The sequence below is a fragment of the Bidens hawaiensis genome, unplaced genomic scaffold (genome assembly GCF_021521415.1).
Source record: "Bidens hawaiensis isolate Kalapana, Puna unplaced genomic scaffold, B.hawaiensis_p1.1 tig00016042_1, whole genome shotgun sequence".
Taxonomy (NCBI): domain Eukaryota; kingdom Viridiplantae; phylum Streptophyta; class Magnoliopsida; order Asterales; family Asteraceae; genus Bidens; species Bidens hawaiensis.
The window spans coordinates 476,213-498,542 of NW_027492455.1; the positions used below are offsets into that span (position 1 = coordinate 476,213).

General features: G+C 33.7%; 1 protein-coding gene across 1 annotated transcript; it reads right to left on the reverse strand.

Annotated features, from left to right (window-relative positions):
• Positions 1 to 3,481: 3,481 nt before the first annotated feature.
• On the reverse strand, positions 3,482 to 6,438 carry LOC143550498 (uncharacterized). Its single transcript, XM_077041134.1, has 3 exons — positions 6,268 to 6,438; positions 5,192 to 5,840; positions 3,482 to 4,285 (listed from the first exon to the last, which is right to left on the reverse strand). The coding sequence occupies exons 2-3, from the start codon at positions 5,779 to 5,781 to the stop codon at positions 3,604 to 3,606; spliced, it is 1,272 nt and encodes a 423-aa protein (XP_076897249.1). The 5' UTR covers positions 5,782 to 5,840; positions 6,268 to 6,438; the 3' UTR covers positions 3,482 to 3,603.
• Between the last annotated feature and the right edge of the window lie 15,892 nt (positions 6,439 to 22,330).

Consider the following 22,330-nt stretch of genomic DNA (forward strand, 5'->3'; position numbering starts at 1 on the left):
TCAGAGAATGATCGGAATTTGGTTTGGTTTGGTTTAATTTGTTCGACGATGTTATTGTTTGCATGGTTTATATTATAATGGCGAGTGTGGATATATTATATTAATATATTATTATGTAATAAAAGGTTTTGTTCGGTTTTAGTCCTTGTTCAATTGAAGAATGGCAATCTTGTCCGTATGATTATAATTTAGAGTTTAGAGTCGTTATTTTATTAGTATTTTTGCCTTATATTAGACGACGGGTGGCAACAGAAATTAGCCTAGTTGTATGTTATAGTGGTACTCTTGCATCTTTAGAGTACCTGTCATAACTATTTGAAATTAAAACATTGAATTATTTAAATTTAATTTAAAAATGGTGTATGTGATTTACATTTAAGATAGTCATAAATTTAATACAATTACAATAAATGATAGCTTTAAATTAAATAAAAACAATCCACCTTTATTACTTTATTCCAAAAAATATACACACACAGTATAAGTGAGTGTCAAAACCATGATAAGATACATTCAAAATTAAAGCCAGTATGTAACAAATTAATATCATTTGTTATGAATAATATAAGTATACGAGATAACTAATCTTTACAAATTAGTGTATATATAATTGTGATATAAGTCAGTTTGATTCGATTATGGGGCTTAAGCATAAAAAAGCTTTGGTTATGAAAGATTGCTTAATCGTAACCATAACCGAATGGTTGGTTATGTGTTGTTTCTACCTTTGTCCGATTGAAGATGCTTGGTATTATGTTGTTTCCAGTCTAATTATAAAGTGAACCCGAAATATGTATAGTTCCAAGTCTTCTTATGGTGTTCCAAACTATGTTTTAAACAGTTGCAACATAAATTTAAATGTTCGAAACTAGTATTGGATGTTGTAAAGAAACTGAAAATCTGAATTTTATCAATGGGAAACAAAGATAAAGCTTCAATATATGAAGACAATGAACGAAGAGATGTGAGCGAGCTACTGAAGACAAATCATTGGATAAAGTCTAGCAAGATGACAATTGAAGAAGACACGGCCTAATCATCACTGTTGTGAAGCGAATTATGGAAGACAGACCATAAAATTAAGATATCGAGATTAGATGTGGGTAAATCGGGTATTTTTAGGAACCAGAAACGGTTTCAGGTGTGGTCAACAAAAGTCAAGAACCGGGTCCGATAGGAACCGGTTTCGGGTATGGTCAGGTATCTGACCGGATTTTCCGGGTTTTGACCAGATAGAGGTGGAACCGGTTCTAGCAAGTCCGGATACGATTTTTCTAAGGAACTGAAACCTGGTTGTACCCGTGGGTCGAGTAGGACAGGGACCGGTTTAAGGGTCATGTCCGGAACCGGTTTTTTTCTCCACCTATAATCGAGATGATTACCAATGGATTCGTACAGCATAAACTTCTCTTCCTTCTCGCATATATATGAGACGAAACTAGAAAGAATAGGCCCACTAGGCCCTAAGCCCAACTGAATATTCATAAACTTCTCACTTTTGACAACCGGCCCGGACCCAAGAGATTAAGTATGAAACATAATAAAAAAATTAAACAAGCTAACCAACGAATAGATAACCATTAGACAATATATGTATTCTATTGAATTCGAAATATACATGAATTTCAACAGAGGTGGAGAAGATGGGAATCTAGGTATAAATTTTGGTAAAACACACACATACAAGGTTCGGTTTCGATTAAAATGAGTTAACAAAGGCGCATTAATTAACCATAACCAAATGCTATAACCCTTCGTTTTGTTCGGTTATGATTAATGTCAGGTTAATTTTTTCGGTTAACGGTATATGTATGTGAGAGTAATAAGTGAGTAGTGAATAAGTATTACTCAAGTTGTTAAGGAGTATTTATAGTTGCAATACATATGGTAGTAGCATTTAATTTAATGATTTCACCGTTCACGTTTTCACACCTTGTTTAAATACAAGGCGTGGTGGTTCTACTTTGACGATAGAGCATGGTGTAACCGTGTAAACAACATAATAATAGGTGTCATACTGATCATGTCATACGTATGGTCCATCCAGACCATACGTTTTGTCGTTTACTACTTTACGCCCGGATGTTCTATCCATCCGGATCTCTTGCCCATTCCTACGTGTGATCCATCTATTTATGGTCGTGTGGTTGTAACGTCATCGCTTGGCTTTTATTTTCCAAACGCGTAATCCGTTCAGATCCGACACCCGTCATCACTAACTATGGTGGAGGCTAGATAAACAACAACTATCATAAAGAATTTCGTACGACACATTCATCACTTCAAAAGGATAACGTGATAAACCCCCAAGCAATCCATTTATGGTTGTTATTGGCAATACAACTTATCTAGACTTTATAGAGGTCTATAATCTATTCATATCATAACTCATTTCCATTTTTGTTAATACCATTTAATATTTTTCTTAAATGCTTCTTCGGTAGATGTGTGTTTTTACTTTTTAAATCAAACTGGTTAGGTTTATTAATAAATTCTTAACTATAAGAAAATAAAATAAATAGAAACTGTTACAAAATAGGCTCATATTAAAAGAAGCATAAGAACAACTTCAGTCTAGAAACTCAAAAACCTTTATAAACTTGTCCGGCTATATTAACGTCAGTTCGACATGATTCGATGATTGTTGCTTGCTGATTGGTAGGGGTGTGCAAGGAACCGAAAAAACCGATTCGAAACCAAAAAAACCGAAAAATTCAAACCGAAAAAACCAAACTGAAACAAAAACGACGGTTTGGTTTTATGTTTTTATAAAAACCGAACTAACGGTTTGGTTTTGGTTTTTCATGTAATTAAAACCGAAAAACCCGAACCGAATTCCTAAATTTTTGTGTTTTTATATTTTATATCAAGTAATTTATATGAATTTAATAAATATGTAACTCGGATATTTGGTCAAATGTATAATAGTCTAAAATTTTACAATTAACAAAATTATTTATACCTAAATTCATTTATTTTTGCCAAAAAAATTTTAGACTCAAATGACAAAAACCGAAAAAACCGAAACCGAAAAAACCAAAACCGAACGGTTTCAAAAACTCCAAAAACCGAAGTTTTGGTTTTAGCTGAAAACCGCACCGAAACGCACCACACACACCCCTAGCGATCGGCATTTCGAGATGCGCTAAAGATCACTCGTTGCATTAAACCTTAGACTAAGTAATTTTATAAATCTAAGTTTAAAGCCACTAATAATATAATCATGCTACAAAATTTAACACCATCAAGCACATGGATATAAGATTATCAACTTTTTTGTAAAACTTGTAACATCACCTATATGTACAATAAACTTATTACTCATGTAACTTAAATGCTAAGCTTTTTTAACTTTTGGTAAAATACTAATAGTGTGCTATGCAACTATTATCAATTCTAAGGTTTCCATGTAGAGTTAGTTAGTTAACTCCATCCGGTTCATCGCGCCGGAGTAAACTTAAACTCAACTCGCCCCGGATCATAATATTAATCAGGCGAAAATTTAGAATTAGTAGTATATGTCATACAATAATCAGGAGGGTTTAAACATAAGAAAACTATAGTAAGTTTCTTTAATTAATCCCAATCAAACACGAACCAATTTCACCACGAATGCCGGCTTCCTCTCCTGACCCGTCTTCTAAAGAGCTTACACGCCTCGATGCTTAAATCAACTGCAACGGCTAGCGCCATAAATATAGCCGCGTCCTCGACACATGTCACGTGTCTCATTGCCAGTTGAACCATGGGCTTCCCTCTCTTCCCTTCACCCTGTACCCTACAACTCATCACGAACCCGCTTGCAGACGGACTTAGACCCGCAAAATCACCACTGCTTTGCGGGCTCGGGATGTTTGAGTTAAAAGTTGTTTGCCGGTCGGTGTCTATGAAAAACTCACCGCCACATTCCGCATTTATGAGTATTTCCGACATTAAAAGCTCCCCACCGTCTTGCCCGTCGGATAAAAGATGGAACCGGATGAATATGGTGTCTTTGGTGCCGCCGCGTTCACGCCATGCCTCAAGTTTTCCCCACGGGAGCCAGCTTTCGGGTCGGAAGGCGTCGGGCCGGACTATTAACCAAGACCCTGGGTTGGACCGAGCGACCCAGTCGCAGCCGGTTGATGGGACGAAAGGTGTGGTCATGAATGCTGCAGCCACGGCTGAACCGGATAAGTCGTGGATTTTGACTTTCCAACCCTTTCGTTCTCTTCTTTCGGTTTCTGGGTCTGTACCGTCACCCGAAGTTGACCAGTAGTTGTTTAACGGGTCTACCTGCGGTACCCTGCATAATGCACCACAGAAATTCAGGACCTGGTAAAGTATCATGGAAAGACAAACGGGCTGAATGGCTGATCGTATTCAGTAACGGGTCAAATGGATTATAATTAAAAAAGATAACTTTTTTTTACATTTATGAAACTAAATAATATAATTACATATGGGCTTGGATAAACCAACAATGCGGGTTCATATTGAAACAAGTCATTTGTAGATTTTTATTACGGATAGATCCATTTGATCCGCAAACAAGTTTCTTTAGCTATACTAGTTAAACGATACGTTTATAATGATAAGAAAATACCATATAATAACTATTTCTTTTAACTAAAGGTTTTAGAAAGTTGATTAAACGGAATCTAGACACCATTGACCCGTTTCCCTTTATGGTCAACTTTATTTATTCGACTCGTTTGAGATAAAACTACAACCATAATTGATTCGTTCATAAGTTAAACGTGTGAAAAGTGTCAATAATAATAATATTTTTGTTTTAAATAAAACGATTTAGGCCGTTTTAAGCGTTTGAATACACGCAACATGACTTTTGACCTAAACAAGTTTGACCCAAATGATCCTTATTATATCTGACCCGTTTGACACGAAATAAACACAACCCGAATCGACCAACATTCATGCAAACGGGTCAAAATTTCATAAGTTAAACGTGTGAAAAGTGTCAAAAATAATATCTTTGTTTTAAATAAAACGATTTAGGCCGTTTTAAGCGTTTGAATACACGCAACATGACTTTTGACCTAAACAAGTTTGACCCATATGATCCTCATCATATCTGGCCCGTTTGACACGAAACAAACAAAACCCGAATCGACCAACATTTCATGCAAACGGGCCTATATATCCACCTATAGTAACAATAATAATATTGTGTTGAGATAAGTAACATTACCTATCTTGACTAAACTTGCAACTGAAAATCGGCTGCTTAATATTCCCCTGAATCTGCACAATCTGAGGACTCAATTTCGTCTCATCTTCAAACTGAAAAACATATCGCGGGTCAGGGTCCAGCTTCACCCGTAAATGAAGCTCAGCAACAAACTTTCTCGTCTCTTGCTTCATCTTCCCGATACCAATCCACCCACTGAAAAGAACAACCGGTTTCCCCTCAGCCCATTCCGGGCCCACATCCAATTTAAACGTCCCGACCTGCTGTCGTTTCACACCAACACCACAATGGGACCCCTTCCGGCCCGTAAACACAACAACTTCCAAACACGCTTGCGGGCTATAGAAACACCCCGGTGTAAGTAACGCTTTTAAATCCGACTTCTCAAGGTAAAAACTCGACGCAAAGTTATGAACATCGGGCATCACTTCCGGTGATGATAATAATGGGACTGATGCTGTTTGAGCCGGGAAGCCTCGGAGTCGAATCTCACAAGTACAGGGTGATGACAGAACATTGATTCCTGGTTTTTCGGGATATCGTAATCCTAAAGAACCTATTGATAATCTTATAAAAGCTTGAGGATCCATTGGTGTCACTGGTAACACTCCATTGAGTTTTTGACTAATTTAAAAGTCAAAAGTCAAACCTGTAACATAATATTTCCAAGAAACCACAATTAAGTAATTCATTCTTGATCAAGTTTGTTACTTTAATTAAGCTGTCTCATAAACACTAATTTATATAACATTAAACACAAAAAAAATCACAAAATCAAAGGCTTTCTTTTTTGTATAATCTGGTCAAAGGTTAGCAAAATAAACATAAATGGTCTGCAGTTACAAATGCATAATCAATTCTTGAATTCATATAATCAAAAAAGTTTTGATTTTTAACTTTCCTAAACCACACCAAACAATTGCAGCACATAATAAATCACATTAAAATTATTATTTAAAAAAAATTAAAACTTTTTTCAAAAAAGGTAAAAAATAAAGGCTGAAATTAAGGAAAAAGGGTAATAAAATAAAAATAAAAAAGCCCTAAAAAAGAGGAATTAACCAAAAAGGACTCACCTTTACCATCACAAATTCTTAATTCTTGTGTTGTTCAAAAGACCCAAAAAGCAGAATCAGCTGTTGAACCACACTGTACAAATTAGAAGCAACTTCATTCCATATATTAATAATAATAATAAAAATAATAATAAATATATAAACAGAAGAGATGAATCTTGATTTTCTTGAAACACACTCTTATGTGTAAAAGATGAATCTTTTATAACGTAAAAAACCGATCTTGGAAGATGGGTATGATCAATAATAATTGAAGTAAACACACAGATCACGAGAAACCCATAAAAGATTACTATATATGGGTGTGTAATTTCCAAGTATAATATATAAAGATACAGAAGATATGTATGTATGTATAATAATATGTTAAGATACGGTGGATATATGTCTGGATGATGAATGTATCTGAAAGATTATTATTATTATTATCACACCGAGTGAAAGAACATGTGAGAGAAGAAAGAAATAATAATAGACGGAGGAAGTGAGAAATTATGAGTTTATTAATTAATATTATTATTTGCTGTTTACTAAACACAACCCTTGTAAGCATTAAAACCATGAGAGAGAGAAATAGATGTTTACATAATATTACTTTGGTTTAGGTTTTGTTTCTAGTTTGGTCCCTTGGAAAAGTTTGGTTCTATTTGCGTGCTCAAAAGTTTATGGACGGTTTTTATCTGATTATTATCTGTGTATACTTTCTGTGTGTTTGTTTAAACAACTTGTTTTAAAAACGTATATGTAAATAAATGGGTTTGACGGTTCAACTCGTGAACTTATATAATCAATTCGTATAAGCGCGGGGCATGTCTTCCTTTCATGTTGTCTTGGCGACATGTCGTGCTGAATATGAAATAGCAGTCCAAGACTGTATACCCAGATGGAAACTAAGCTCCCGCTTATGACCAATGTAATGAGATACATAAAGTAAGAAGGAAGTGTGAACAATGTTGAAGTTATCGTGGCTTTTGATTATGTTCATTATTATATGCCATACGTAATTTAAGTTATAAGAAGTTTTTACGCATTTATGGATTATGTTTTTTTTATTCAGGTCGTGTAATACACGTGTTTTCAATGGAGTTTGAAAAGTAATTTTGAATAATCGTGCAGATATTTATATATGTATTACTTTAAATGGGATATAAGACGTTTTTTGAACGTCTATCTTTCTTTCTACCACTACAAGTGATTCTTTCCCCTACACTGCACACAACTGCTTATGATGTTCTACCAGTCTTTTACTCAAAATAAGAAGAATCTTTGAATTGATATTCATAAATAGTTTTGTTAATCATAACTTTTAAAGGCGCTACTACTTTTAAACTGCACGAAATAAAAAATAATGTCATATAACTAAAAACAATCTCAAGCACCCCTAAACAATCAAGAGAGTAGTATAAGAGTCAGTATGAATATAAACATTGCATTGAATATTAGTAATGTTTGTTTGATCTATAAGTTTGTATGGCTATTTCAATGTTGTTTTTTCTTACATGTTTCTTATTAAGATACAAAAATTACTAAACAACTAAGAAATAAGCTTCAATAAGTAAAACATCAGCGTGACATAAACAACAGTTACAAATAAAAACATCATTTACATATCAAATAATTAACCAGTGCTAATTAAAAACAAATCATATAAACTTCAAAAGTAGCCATCTGTTTAAAAGACGTCGACACCATGGAGGTATTGAACTATTGATGAACACAGATAGTCGATGTTTTCTATTAAAAAGGATACAACGTTAGAAAGAAAACTTTACGAGGGTAAAAGTGGAATAAAGTTAAAGACTAGGTGTGTATAATGAAAAAACAGAAGCCTAGTGTTCATAGTCCTGAATCGAATACAGCTGTAAACAACGAATCAGTTGTTGACAACCCAAAAAGTTCATTTCAATAACTAAAAAAATCTTCAATATATATGTAGTTAAGTTGTGTATCCATAGAAACCAAATCTCTTATGATATTTATTTTTTTTCTTTTAATGACATGAGCCATAGTAGATCATAGTTGTTTTGCGAAAAAGGTTGGTCAACGTAAAATCGTAATGTTAACGCAAAACCATTCTTAGTTCAATTAGGATGCTAATTCATGAAAAGGTTATGATTCGGAGAAAATCTAGGTTGCCTAGAGCCCGAAAGTTTTGGTTCAACATTTGTGTCTGCATGTCACGAACATGCATAATTAAACTTTGTATTCTTGAAATCATTCGGTGTAACTGTGTAAGCCTCTAGAGAACTAACTTAAACAAGCAACTTAGCTTCTTTTGAAAGTTTATTTATCAACTATGTGAAGTAACTCTTATACAATACTTTGATAATTGACATCTTATTTATTTTAACTTCATTTAAGACGTAGAATAACTTTGTAGAGCTCTCATGTAAATAAAAAACTATGTTTACACATAGATTAACTCTTTGTAGAGCTATCATTGTAAATAAAAAACTATATATGTGTCTTCAAGTTTAGTAAAATTCGGTTTTAACTCATTTTTTAACAGTAACCGATTTATTTTAAATATATTAGATTCTGTTACTATGGCATAAACTAAATAGTGATATGATTTTTATTGTTGATATACTTAACTTATTTAGTTCCCTTCTTTATAAATGTCATATTGTCCTCACTAATTGATTATCAATGCACTAACATCTTTGTATGTTTTTTTATGAAGATTCTTTTAATGTTTTTCAGTTTAGATTAAGATGATGCCAATGATTTTGGACAAAAGTTTCAAATTTCTACAAATGATTTGATTGTTTGTATGATCAAGACATGGTATATGAATTAAAGTTGTTATATACATTCATAGATTTTTTTGAAATTGCCACGTTTGCTTAGTAAACAATTTTTTCATGAGAATCGGATTATAAATTAATTGTAACTTGGTTCGGCTTTTTAAGATAAACATACTGGTTTTATATACTTACAAAGCGAAAACCGATTGTCTTATTTTAGTTTGGTTTGAACTCATCCAACCAAACAAACAAACACATCTAAAATAAGTTTCTAAATTTTAAAACAAATAAACGTGTGTTTGCATTGTGGATTTGGGAAGAGGAAATGCGAATGGTAACAATAAAGGGTGTTTTGATTAAATATGTATGCTTTAAGAATAACATGAAGACTTTTGAACTTAGAGTTTTTCTTCAGACTTACCAAAAGGTTGGGTATAAAATCATTTTTATTAAGTGTCAATCTAACTAAAAATTAACAAAGTTAACATGTTGATTTAAGATCCATAAGGGTTAGGCTAAATGTAACCCCCTGGTTGCTTGTCATACCCTCCCCCCCCCCCCCCCTTGGGAAAACCGACTTTCATATTAACCTTTGAAATCATATAATTACCAAATTATCACAAAAATAAGGATTACATATTATTTTTTTTACAAGTTGCGTTTTTTTTATGATTTATAGTTTAAGGTTTCGGGTTTAGGGTTCGGGTTTAGGGTTCGGGTTTAAGGTTTAGGGTTTAGGGTTCGGGTTTAAGGTTTAGGTTTTCGGGTTTCGGGTTTAGGTTTTCGGGTTTCGGGTTTAGGGTTTAGGGTTCGGGTTTAGGGTTTTAGGTTTTCTAGTTTCGGGTTTATTTTGTAAAAGATAAAGAGGTAAAATAAGGATATTATAAATATATATACTATTAAAATTAAAAAAAAAGATATTATAAATATTTACAATATTAATACTAAAAAATAAATTAATAGTAATACTTGATAGTTTTTAATTTGATATATGTAGTATAGATTATTAAGTGAAAAAAATATTGTAGGGACTTATATGTATATAAATAATGTTAGGAGGCAATAATAATTTATTTATAAGTTAAGGAGGGTGTATATTTAGTAAAAATTGTATAAGGAGGGGGCATACGTTTAGCAGCACCCATATCTAATTCCAATTGTTCCATCTTATGGAACTTATTTAGTGATCAATCTATAATATAATGCTAAAAGGTGGTGAGATAAAAAGTGTACATGCATTTTCATACCACAGTCAACAATGTTTACACAGTTAATGAAGTTATTTAAGTTAACAATGCGAACAATGTTAATAACATGAACTTTTTTTTTCCTTTAACTAAATATTTGCTTAGAAATAGGCTATATATTGAATGAACATGGAGATTACTAGATTAGGGTTGTCATAAGTCATAACTCATCACCTAAAGTTTAAATGTAACAACGACCAACAAGAAAATGAGAGTAAAAGTTAAATTTTTCTTAAATAAACATATCAATTTTCTTTATTTAGATGTGTCAAAAATTGGGTTCCAATATGTAGAAACATAGATATTACATCAATATAGCAGGTAGGCGGGCAACAAGCTGCGCAGCCACCCCTTTCTGAATTGCAAACCCTAACCTGCTAAAGACATACCCCTGCCCCTTTGGAGTCGACACATTGCTATGCACAACCTGTTGGACCCTGGTTAGAAAACGGATAGCTTCCGGTGCCAAGGAGCCAAATGTATCAAAAGCCAGAGGGACAAAAACATGTTGGTTCTCTTCGCAGGCTTTAGCATGTTTCTCCACCTTCTTCGTTTCAGCCCTTTTCATTGCTTGCCCAGCTACAAACCCATTATCCCTCAAACCAGCTAAGGGAGATACCCCTGTGAGGTCAACACAAGCGTGTTTTCCCCCGGCCCAACCAAAGACGAGCAAATCTGCCGGTCGTAGAGTGGATCTCCCTTCCGTGGGGTCTGTAAGGAAGTTTACGGGGGCTTCCTTTTTAGCTGATATCCCAGCTCGCCTTAAGATGTCCCAAAGAACGTCCCGCACCCAATCATGTCGGTATTTGAACCCAGGCATTTCCTTGCAATGAACCGCATGCTCTTCGAATTTATCCAGGAAGGCCTTACGACAGATCGGACATGTTTCGTCTTCTGAGTACATTGGGACCATCAAACGGTACTTAAGAATGGCCCTATACTCGACCGCAGACATGCTTTGGCCCAAGCCATCAATCGGGATAACGGTCAGAAAATCTTGGACATGAGGACCTTGTAAGCATTCAAAAACCGCCTTCTGTCGGGGGGGACAATCCAAAAACTTCTCCCAGGCTCTGAGCGATTTTTCCAAAAAGGGCATTCGCCAAAGTTTTTTGAGGCTTTGGTGGGGCGGTGTCCATATTAGAGAAACCGCCAATGTCAAAGTCTGGGAGAGCGCAATTTAGGCGTTCCAGGGCCTGCACGTAGTCTGGGTCCATGTCGACAACTCCGCTATTCCTTAAGATGTGATTCTGTAGCTTCCAAGACTGAGCCCTCGACGCTACAAAAGCGTAAACCCCAACATCATGAGCCGAAAGAAGGCCTAAACCCCCTAAGCGCATCGGTAAAGATGCAAATCGCCACTGAAGATCACCAAAGAACGGGCCTCCACATACAACTATGTCTTCGATGGCTTCTCGTAGCCCCTTATCAAAACAGGATACCGCATCATCCATCATATGGGGGTGGCATGTTCGTAACCCAAAAAGCAACTTAGCAACCCCCATGCAAGACCTAAGCAGGAGGAGTTCGCTCTGGGGATCCCTAAGGCAAGGTAAGAGTTTCATAAGATCAACCGCACGAGATGCTCCCCGCCTCGCCAACTCCTTAATAAAGTAGGGATCTCGACTAACAGTCCCTCTAAGGAGCTTTACCCCTCTCTCTGGTCTACCAATCCCACTAGGGAAGAGCCCATCTTTGACTTTCACCCCATTACACGCTGGCCAAAAAACCTCGGTTTTCTTAATATTAAGTTGCAGCCCCAATGATGGCCCTTCCGAGTTGATAATGTCTAGGGCTTTAGCGACTTCGTTGGCACCACCAATAATAGTCCCATCATCCAAGTACCAAGCATGAAATGGGAGGTTACAGTCATTTTGTACCCGGAGAACAGGAGGGTGTAATGCTAAGGCAAAGAGAAGGGGCCCAAGGGGGTCTCCCTGCTGAACCCCAGTAGTAGCCCCTATACAGTCATCATCAACGTACAACCTAGCCGGCTGGGCATAAAGGAACTGGACCCATAGATAGATAGACGGGCAATGATGATGAACCTCTCGGAGAAGGGCTGTGCGGTCGACCATATTGAAGGCGTTAGAGAAGTCCACGGTAAGCATAACTAAAGAGCCGTCCGCGTGAAAGGAGTTAAGAAACCGGTTCGCGCTGTGAAGCATCGCCTCTGCCCCATTAGGGGTCCCCACCCCAAACTGAAAGTCCCCTAAATACTGAGTCATTTCCTTCCCAACCATCTTCATAGCCACTTTAGAAACCAACCTACGCCAGATAGCCCCCACAGCAATGGGCCGAATTCCATTATCCGGCTTTAATAAAGGGGTAAGGGGGGCCGAAGCAATAAACTCAACGAGCACCTTGGGGCACAGACCCCCTAGCCATAAGTTGACGACTTCAGTGATAGCTAAGTTATTAATAGAAATAAGCAACAAAGTAAAAAATAGTCAATAAAGTTGAGTAAATAATTATAGGGAACCAAGAAAGTCCACAAAATCAAGTAACTAAACAATAAAATGAAAAGCAACAGCCTAATAAACCATAAAAGTTTAGGGTTTTGGACTTTCGCTTGTCTTTCCATAATTGTACTTTGCCATTTTTGCATCTATTCATTTTATAATCTGGATTGTAATATAAGGAGTAATATTTCTATATTTATCCATCAAGATTCAAGACCGTCAATTTTTTTAATGAGTTACAAATTGAGGGATTATAAATGTCTAACAAACGATGGTTTTTATTAGTTCTACTTGTTAGAACTAATAAAATCTACAAAGATGTCTCGTTGTTAAACATATTAACAACACCTATAGGCATTTGTACTTCTTTTTTTTTTACATGATTCTGACCCACAAATATCCTTACAATTTTCACATCACTACCAACTTTTACAGTAAAAACGTAAATGTTCCTACCACCCTAACCCGTCTTAGAGCCAAGAACAAGAATAAGAACATCGAAAACGTGGCACACGCATAATCATGTAATAGGTTGTCCATGGAAAAGTCGTTTGGCGTGTGCCACATCCTCATATGTGGGCTCATAAAGAAGCCATTGCAAGAACTTTAACGGGTGTAATCACAAAGATTCTAACGCAGAGATGAAGATCTCGTACAATAACATCAATAACATTTTTTAACGTTTTATGTTCAAGCTACAAATAATCTAAACCTTTCTAAACACATTTATTATCATTTTCTAATTGTGTCAACCAAATAAATTTATGTGTGAATTATTTATATCATTTTTAATTGTTGTACACGTCATTGTTTTGAAAATTGAATGATATGATATTATTTAACGTTGTATAGATGAAGGTCCAAATTTTTGCATTTTTTTCCAAACTTTGGTACCCTCATTGACTTAATTATCATGCCAAATTGCAATTTTTTTATCCAGAATAGTTCACTAATTATATTAAATATTAATTAAAAAATTGAATTTACAACCCCCTAAATACCGTTTATCTTTTTGGTCCTTACCATGTGAAAGTTGCTTGCTTGTTACTCGTTATAATAATAATAATAAAAATAATAACAATAATCTCAATGCAATCGACATAGATGTACACAACTACGTGACTGTGACCACTTGTTGGAGATCGGAGTTGCATTGGTTTTTACTTGCATTTTATTTCTTTCAAGTACGTTGTTTAGAAAGATGTTATCAATATTATTATTATTAGGTTAGAACTCATTGACGCACTGGTTTTTGTTGTTGTTGTTGTTGTCGTTTTTGATGTTGTTGTTGCTATTGTTGTAGTGATATAACTTTTAAGTTGAACTTGATAATGATATAAAAACTTATCATAAAAATTAATGGGTTGTTTTTATTACATTGACTTTTAACAGGTCAAAATGTTTCATTAATAACAAGGTGTATTAGTTTTATTAATCTCAATTATCATCTTTTGGTTGTTGTTGGTTCCAAGTAACAAATTGGATGCTGACGGTCCTATCTTTTAACTTATTTGTTCTCAACGGTCCGTGACTTACAGAATCCTAACGCCGTTACTTGCAGGTCGTCGAAAAAACGCTTTTAGTCGGAATAGTCACACTTTTTTGTCGAATAACTCAACCTAAACATCGCCACCACCACCACTTGAGCAACACCAACTGATTCCGACGATGCTTCTAGGGTTTCGGCGAGTTAATTGGGACTTTTGCTAGAAAAAGGTTCCTAAGGTTCGATCCAAGGTTACAAAGATGTTTGGGATGAAAACGTTGAGTTTTTCGGCTAAAAATGTTATCTGGCGACCTGCAACTAACGACGTTAGAATTTCGTTAGTCGTGGACCGTTGGAAGCAGATTGTTAAAAGATAGGACCACCAGCAACCGATTCGTTAATCAGGACTGGTAGAGACCAAAAGATAATAGTTATAATTAATAAAAACCAATATACATAATAACTAATAACAAATAGGTTATTATTTAACAATATATATTTAATTTACTCCATTTTCCAATTGTTCAACTAGCGCGAGGCCCGCAGCTCACACGTAACTAGTAACACTTGCAATTTAGCTCGAGTTGATTAGAGTTGTATAAACATTTGATCCGGGTTTGAGCTGAAAGTAGCTTCCCCGAAGCTTTGAAAAAAACTGCGTTGATTTTTCTTGCATAATTGCTTTGTTATTCGAGTTTTGAGGCTTGTATAACTTAAAAGTTGTTATTAACTTCTTATTTTGTTATTTTATAAAAAACAAAATATAAAATATTTGTAGAACTAGAAAAAGAATGAGCTAACCCACTTAACCATGAGGTGACTCGAGTTGAATACGAGTTCAACTTTCGCCTCAGATTAATACTAGTTACGAGCTTGGCTCCCTCTTGCTCGCATTTCCAATTTTCTATACACTCGTTGACATGGAATTAGCTTACTCATTAATTAAATAGTCATGCATTATTGAATTCTCTTAACCAAGCCACTCTATAGAAATTCTTACATGAACTATAGTTATTTACAATTTACACTACTCGCGAGTCTACTTAAGCTTGATATTTGAAGCCCATGCTTGATCTCGTTTCTTAATTGAGCTTCAGTTTAGACTCATCTCATGCTCAAACTTAATTAAGCTCGCCTTAATTCAAGGTTATAGTAAACCAATCTCGAATAACTCACAAACTCGACGCTATACACACGTGACTAACTAAAATGATCATCATAATCCATATAGGGTTATACATAGCTAGAGAGGTATGAATATACAGAAGGAAACGAAAACAAATATCTAATGCAAGTTGTCATGTGCATTTTGTCTCTCTTACTCAAATTTATCATAACATAGAATCAAATGATTTGACCAAAAATATAATAGAAAAGGACAATAAACATTTAAATAATCCTACCAACCTATAAAGCAATAAAAAGAAGATCAATATATGCAGTTTCTTGCAAGCCTGTACATGAGACATAAGATAAAACTTTGAATGATTTATTAATTTGATTAGTTTATTTAACCATTAAATACTACAATTTGTTTATCTAGCGGGTAGGGAGTCGTCCCTTGTCACATCGGAAACCCGGGCCAAAAAGGTGCAAAATAGTACAATATTGTAAAAATGAACGGCTGGAGAAGCTCAAACCCAAGACCTTATGTGTACCGAGTAGTGGACTTAACAAGTTCCACTATGTTATAATCAAGAAGTAGCCATATACTATTGGTATATGTACTATTCATGCATTGCAAATAGTTTGTATTAGATAATAGTGTCAACATCTAAGGTGAATGGATAGGTGTGGTATCTAGCAAACCAGCTATTGAGTCATTGACCAAGGGTCATGAATAGTTAGTCAAACCGGCACATAACTGGCACACTACCATATAACTCATCATTCAAACACTTTCTAATTCTATCCGAAAGAGAAAGGCGAATGCGGAGCCATGTTTGCTGTTCGCTTATTATGGGTGGACTGGATCGAGTACGCCTCCATGTTAGTTTGTTGCACATATATTTCACATGGCATTTATTAATTTCGAACCAAGTGTTGGAGTTCATAAAATCTCATCAATGTGGCCTTTTTTTGATAACTTCATGGAAAATAATAGTAACATTGTAGGTTTATTTTAAGTTGACATGTATATGTTTATCATATCAAACATTACTTTTGTAGTCATCAAATATGCGAACAAAATTCTCGTATTCACTTTATGCACGATAATATAAAGTAGTTATGCGAAATAATTTAGCATTTCAAAACTAAATACATAAAACTTTGTCAAACAAAAATAATAACCTATAAAAAATACTACATATAGTATCAATTTTTATATTTTCTCCTTATCATTTTCTACAACTCTATAGTCACTCTTTGTTTTTTAAGATACCTAATATTAGACTTGTTGTCTTTGTTTGGCCAATTCTCACACCAAATGTGAGGTGGGGAGACACCATGTGACACCCCTTACTTGCGGTAAGCATTGGTCTCCAAACGTCACAAACAAGCATAGTCTATTTATGTTACACTTGACGATTTTGATATCATTAAGAAAATATTAGTTTTAACCAAAAATAATAATAAATTAACATGAACAAATAAACAAACAAATTTCTTAATTTTTGTCTTTGTAATTGTTTGTTTATCTTCATCCATTCATACACTAAATGAACAAAAGAGAACACAAATTAATACAAATACCAAGAAAACTTAGCTAATTAAAGTAAACGAAACTTAATAGTATAATTCAACAGACGAAACACGTGTTTCTATTTATTTGCTTAATTTAAATGAATAGAAAATGTTATCAATGCCTGATCTAAAAAACTTTCCGCCAAATCATCCCCAACTAGACGTTTGGTTCTTTAGAGTTTTAATACAAATATTTTGACATCAATTGAACATATACTATAATAAACTATATCATAACCCATAGTATTTATGTGAAACTGATGACTTGCAATTAGAAAAAAAAGAAGAAAATAAAACATAGTAGACTGTGGCCATGTTCTCTTCCACCAATCCACTCCATCAGATAGTGACTTGTTTTGGTTGTTTTTGAATTTCTTTTTGTTCTTTAAATGCATTTATCACTTATCACATCTTCATCATATACTTTATGCTCAACTTTCATCCAATCACTATCAAGTTTCTTTCTTGAATTTTTAAAACCAATTCTTTTTATCAAATTCAATTTTATTTTGTTATTGACCATTGAAAATGAACCAAAAAATAGTGAAATTCATTAATATGTACAAATTGGATTAAAGACCTTGGATTCCTTCATCTTTAGGGTTGGATCTACAAGTTGTGATAAATAATTGGCACAATAAGTTTTTGGACGATCCTACATTCCTACATTTTCTATAAAAATGGGCAAATGATATCAGGTATATTCGGTATCAACTCATTACCCATTTTTTAAGATTTCATGATCAGTTCAGTATCAATATATACCGTACTGGTATCGTATCGACTATTTTCGATACCAGTACCCACTTTTAACGATTTTCAGAATCGGTATGGTTATCGGTCCATTACTAAGCTCATCTCTATTTTCTAGTGATTATTTTAAATTGTATTCATTATCCATTAAGTTCAATATCCAATAATCATTTCAAACAATTAAACTCAACCACTATTTAGCCCACCAATTACCTTGCAAAAAAAAATTTAGCCCACCAATTATAGAGAACGGGTTTTTCATTAACCACCCAATTCATAAGTCAACTTTTCATTAAAAACTCAGTTATTGGTCATATTGAATTTAAATTATAAACTTTGAAATTATAAATATGATATAATGATTTCTCAAAATGTATGCTAGACGAGAAAATTTGGTCATATACTTTTATTTTGTGAGCCGACTATATGAAAAAGATACTTATAGATTGACAATCGACTTTAAAAAAAATCTTATTTTCATAACAAAAAACTAGTCTACCACAGCCTTTATATACTAGTGATTTTAAAGTGCTTGATATTATTCTGGTTTTTGGCACTGATTTAATTGTTTGAGTTGATGGAAGTGGTTGAGGTGGAATCGTGGGTGGCGGAGATAGCGGGCAGATGGCGGTGTGGTTGAAGACGTAGAAACACTGCTAAGATCAATCGAATCAGGGTTATCTAGGGCACCAATGCAAATTTGATTAAGGATTGCATCAGTGAAAATATCTCATGTGATGAAGTCTGAACTCCGATGCCAACCATTGAACCACCAGAATGGTTCAACATCGAAGGATTCAATGACATAGGAAAACCGCTTGTCGTCATAGATCGCGTAAAAGAGGAAATACTATTCAGCTCGAGAGATCTATAGAGCGGTATTAGATCCAGTGAAATTAGGTAATTGTGGATACTCCCACAAGAGTTCTTCCAAAGTCATCTAGGCTAATGCTCAATGAAAACACCAAATTGATACGGTTTATTCGATACAACCGTCAATATCCAAGAACACAAGAGAAGAAGAGAAAATAGACCCAAAATAATAATTCTTTCTTTTTCTTAAACGAGATTACAATATATAGAAAATCAAAGATATAAAAATAGAAAAAGATAAACAATAATGAAATATAATTTGACTATAATAAGAAAACTAAACAAAAGATTAACTTAAATAATAATAATAAACTTATAATATAATAGAATCTTATCACAAAGCCTCTGTATACTAGTGATTTTAAAGTGTTTTATATTATTCTCATTACTAGAATTTGGATCACTTTTGGTAAATTTTTCGACTAGTGTGAAAAAAGTTGCTTGAACTTCTTAAACATGATGAATATTGAAATAATTTTATATTATAATAAGTATTTATTGGTGAAGATTTGTATGTGTAGACATAACATAAATGAGTCGATGACAATGTTGGATTTGTGGTATTACCGAAACGAACTTGTTTGATGTTTCCGGGTTCATTCAATCTAAGGTGGTCCTAGGTTCAATGTCTACCCCTGTATCCATGTTACTCATGTAATTAGTATTGTGTCCACTTGTTCCTTTGGTCATAATCAAACAGGCTAATATGTCTCACTTACACCACATTCACAAATCACAATTTATGACATAACCCCTCTTCTGCATGTGACATGTCTTACTTGTAAGAGAATTTATTAAATCATATTCATATATCGTTCAACCATTTGTTTTTAAATTTTGGGCATTTGTATATTAACTTGGATAATAGAATTTATATTTTGTAAACAAATGCCACAAACATGTCGCAATGTCGATTGACAAGTTATAAATAGGGATGATTAGACATAAACCGTGTTTGTGTAGGCACCATAAGAGTCGACATATTCACTTCCAAATTCGAAATTTTCTTATCAAATATGTATTTAACTTGTTTCAAGATACATATTTTCATATTTAATATGGTATCTAGCAAATTTTTAAAACTTGATTTAAATAAATTGGTCTCTATATACACTGATAATTATATTATATTTTTCAAAAATATAATAGTCTCTCTTTATACTTAGAAAGCGGTACCCAAAAAACGAATGAAGAGCTCTACGTCCTTTATAGGGAATTAAGCAAGTAACAAAGTGGATTATCTAAGAGCTGTAAACACTTACAAATTAAAATTGTTTGATGTTTCTCCATACATATCAATTGGATAAAACTCTGAAATCAGAACCTAGTATAAATTTGAACTAGAGAGTGAAGCGCATGCAACACAATGAACATGATAATAAGATTAGGGTTTGGTAACCGCCAAAGAATTTTAAATATTCACTAAAATCCGTTATATTTTGACCCAGGATACAAACGTGACAGTATATAAAAAATCATTTCTAGCTTGACCCCATCTAGGGGTGCTATCACTTGGACCATGCCACCTGGGGTGATGCTCCCTCACACCCTCTATTCGTTAGGGGCTTCGGTTCAAACATCATAATAAACTCTAGCAAGTGTGCACTCCACACCTTTCAACTTGTTTAACATATATTTTGATTTACATTGGTCGACAAGTCAATTTAATTACACTAAAATACCTAACATACTTCAAGTTAAGTTTTGACACATAACATTTAATCAAGATAGGTTGTTTATGGAAAAACTCGTATCATTCATTTAGTATAGAGTACGTAGCTAGAAAATTTGGTGTTAAGATAGGTTGTTTATGAAAAAACTCATATCGTTCTTAGTATAGAGTACGTAGCTAGAACATTTGGATCTTCCGGTCTTGGGATTCCCTTCGGATCTTATGGCGTGGTTATGAAATTCGGTGTTAAGTCTAACCAACAAAGAAAAAGAGATTGTGGGAGCTATATTGTTTGTAGTGTGGTGGGTTATATGGAAACTTCAAAACGACATAGTGTTCTTGAAGAATCGTATTAGCAAAGAATTGCTTTTTGAAGTTGTTTACTTTTCTTTTTATTGGTACTCGGGTAGGAAAAAAAATATAAGTTATTTTAGACAGAGTGGTTGAAAAGCCTCTTTTAGTCATGCATTTTTTTTTATATTTTCGCATGTCTAGTTTCTTGTTAGTCAGTGCTTTCCAATATATTACCGCCGTTACAAAACAAAAGTATCGAGTACGCAGCGTAAGTTGTTAAATATGATTCCTGTTACTATAGTTATAATTGTTATTTGTTACCACCCAAATAATCCAAATTTGGTCGTAGGTAGTAAAAAACCGACGTAAAGTGGTCACTAGAATTTGGTAGCCACAAATGCAAATTTGATGCCAATAGTTACCAAGCATGAACAACTAGCGGTCCAACAACCAAACATGATTGTGGTTTTGTTCATGAATAACTATGTTCACATTGTTGGATATATTATATCGTCATCAATAGCTAGAGGTAACCAAATATATATTTTCTAATGTTCAAATATATTTGATAGATAACATGATTTAGTATATTTTAAAAGAATAATACTAAAAATTGTGATTGCAAAAAGACACCATAAGATAAGCATGATTTGATAGATAACATGATTTAGTTTGTTTTAAACATTCACAAACTCTTTTGGCACTTTTCAATAAAGATTTAGTAAATAACTAAATTATTATTATTATTATTATTATTATTATTATTATTATTATTATTATTATTATTATTATTAACTTGAAAATAACTTATGACTAGAAGACATTATCTAATTTTTTATACACTAAACTTGAAAATAACTTATATTTAGAAGACTTATCTTTATATTTCAAAACATTTGACAATTTTCAGTTCATTCTTATTTCAATTCCTAAAATAGTGTTTGGTATTCATCAGCAAAATTGGAATACATAACAAGTATGAAAGAATGAAAAGACTTGTTAGCTACAAGCTAGAAATAGAAGGGATATTTTTCTAAGGATTATAGGTTTCCACTTAATATACTAGAAAAAAAAAACCCTTAAACGGGATTTGGAATGATTAGAAAAACACTCTATTTATCGAACCCACAAACAAATGTTAACGAGTTTCAACTTGCTAGCCCCGTGACAAGAAATGTTTTCTATATGGACCAATTCTCTATACCCCACATAATATTTTGTACGGGTTAAAAAGATTTGGATGTTGGACATGAGTTATTGATATTGTTTTGGTGGAACTTGGTGTTCGTATTTAAGGGAAGATTTGATATTGAATCGTGCGAAATGAGTTGCGTGATATGAATTTGCTTTCTACTTATGGATATTGTTCCAAAATGTTGGTGCAGAAATGATTTAACGTGTAAAGCAAGTTTTTGAACCTCTAGAACCGTTAAAGATGAGTTCCAAATAACACAAATGAATATTTAAAAATGTTCATTTTTTTTTTGCATTAAAACTAATAGAACTTAGTTGAAAAATTATTTGATGACTGAAATTATTTTCCTCAAGGACGCATTTGTCCTCAAACAATTATGAATGTTGTTGAATTATATACACATGCATATGTTTTATAAAAAAACCATTTTTGTTTATATACTTTAGAATGTTAGAAGAGTAGAACTTTACATTGCATTTTAATCATTTTCTTGTATTTTAAAACTAAAAAATGAAAATATATGTTTATTAATCTTTTTAATGACAACTCACACGCGCTCTAATCTACTTCTAAATTACAAATGTATTATTGATAATCACGAGACATGAAATCACACCCCCTTTAAAAAGCAAAACCTTATCTAACTCAT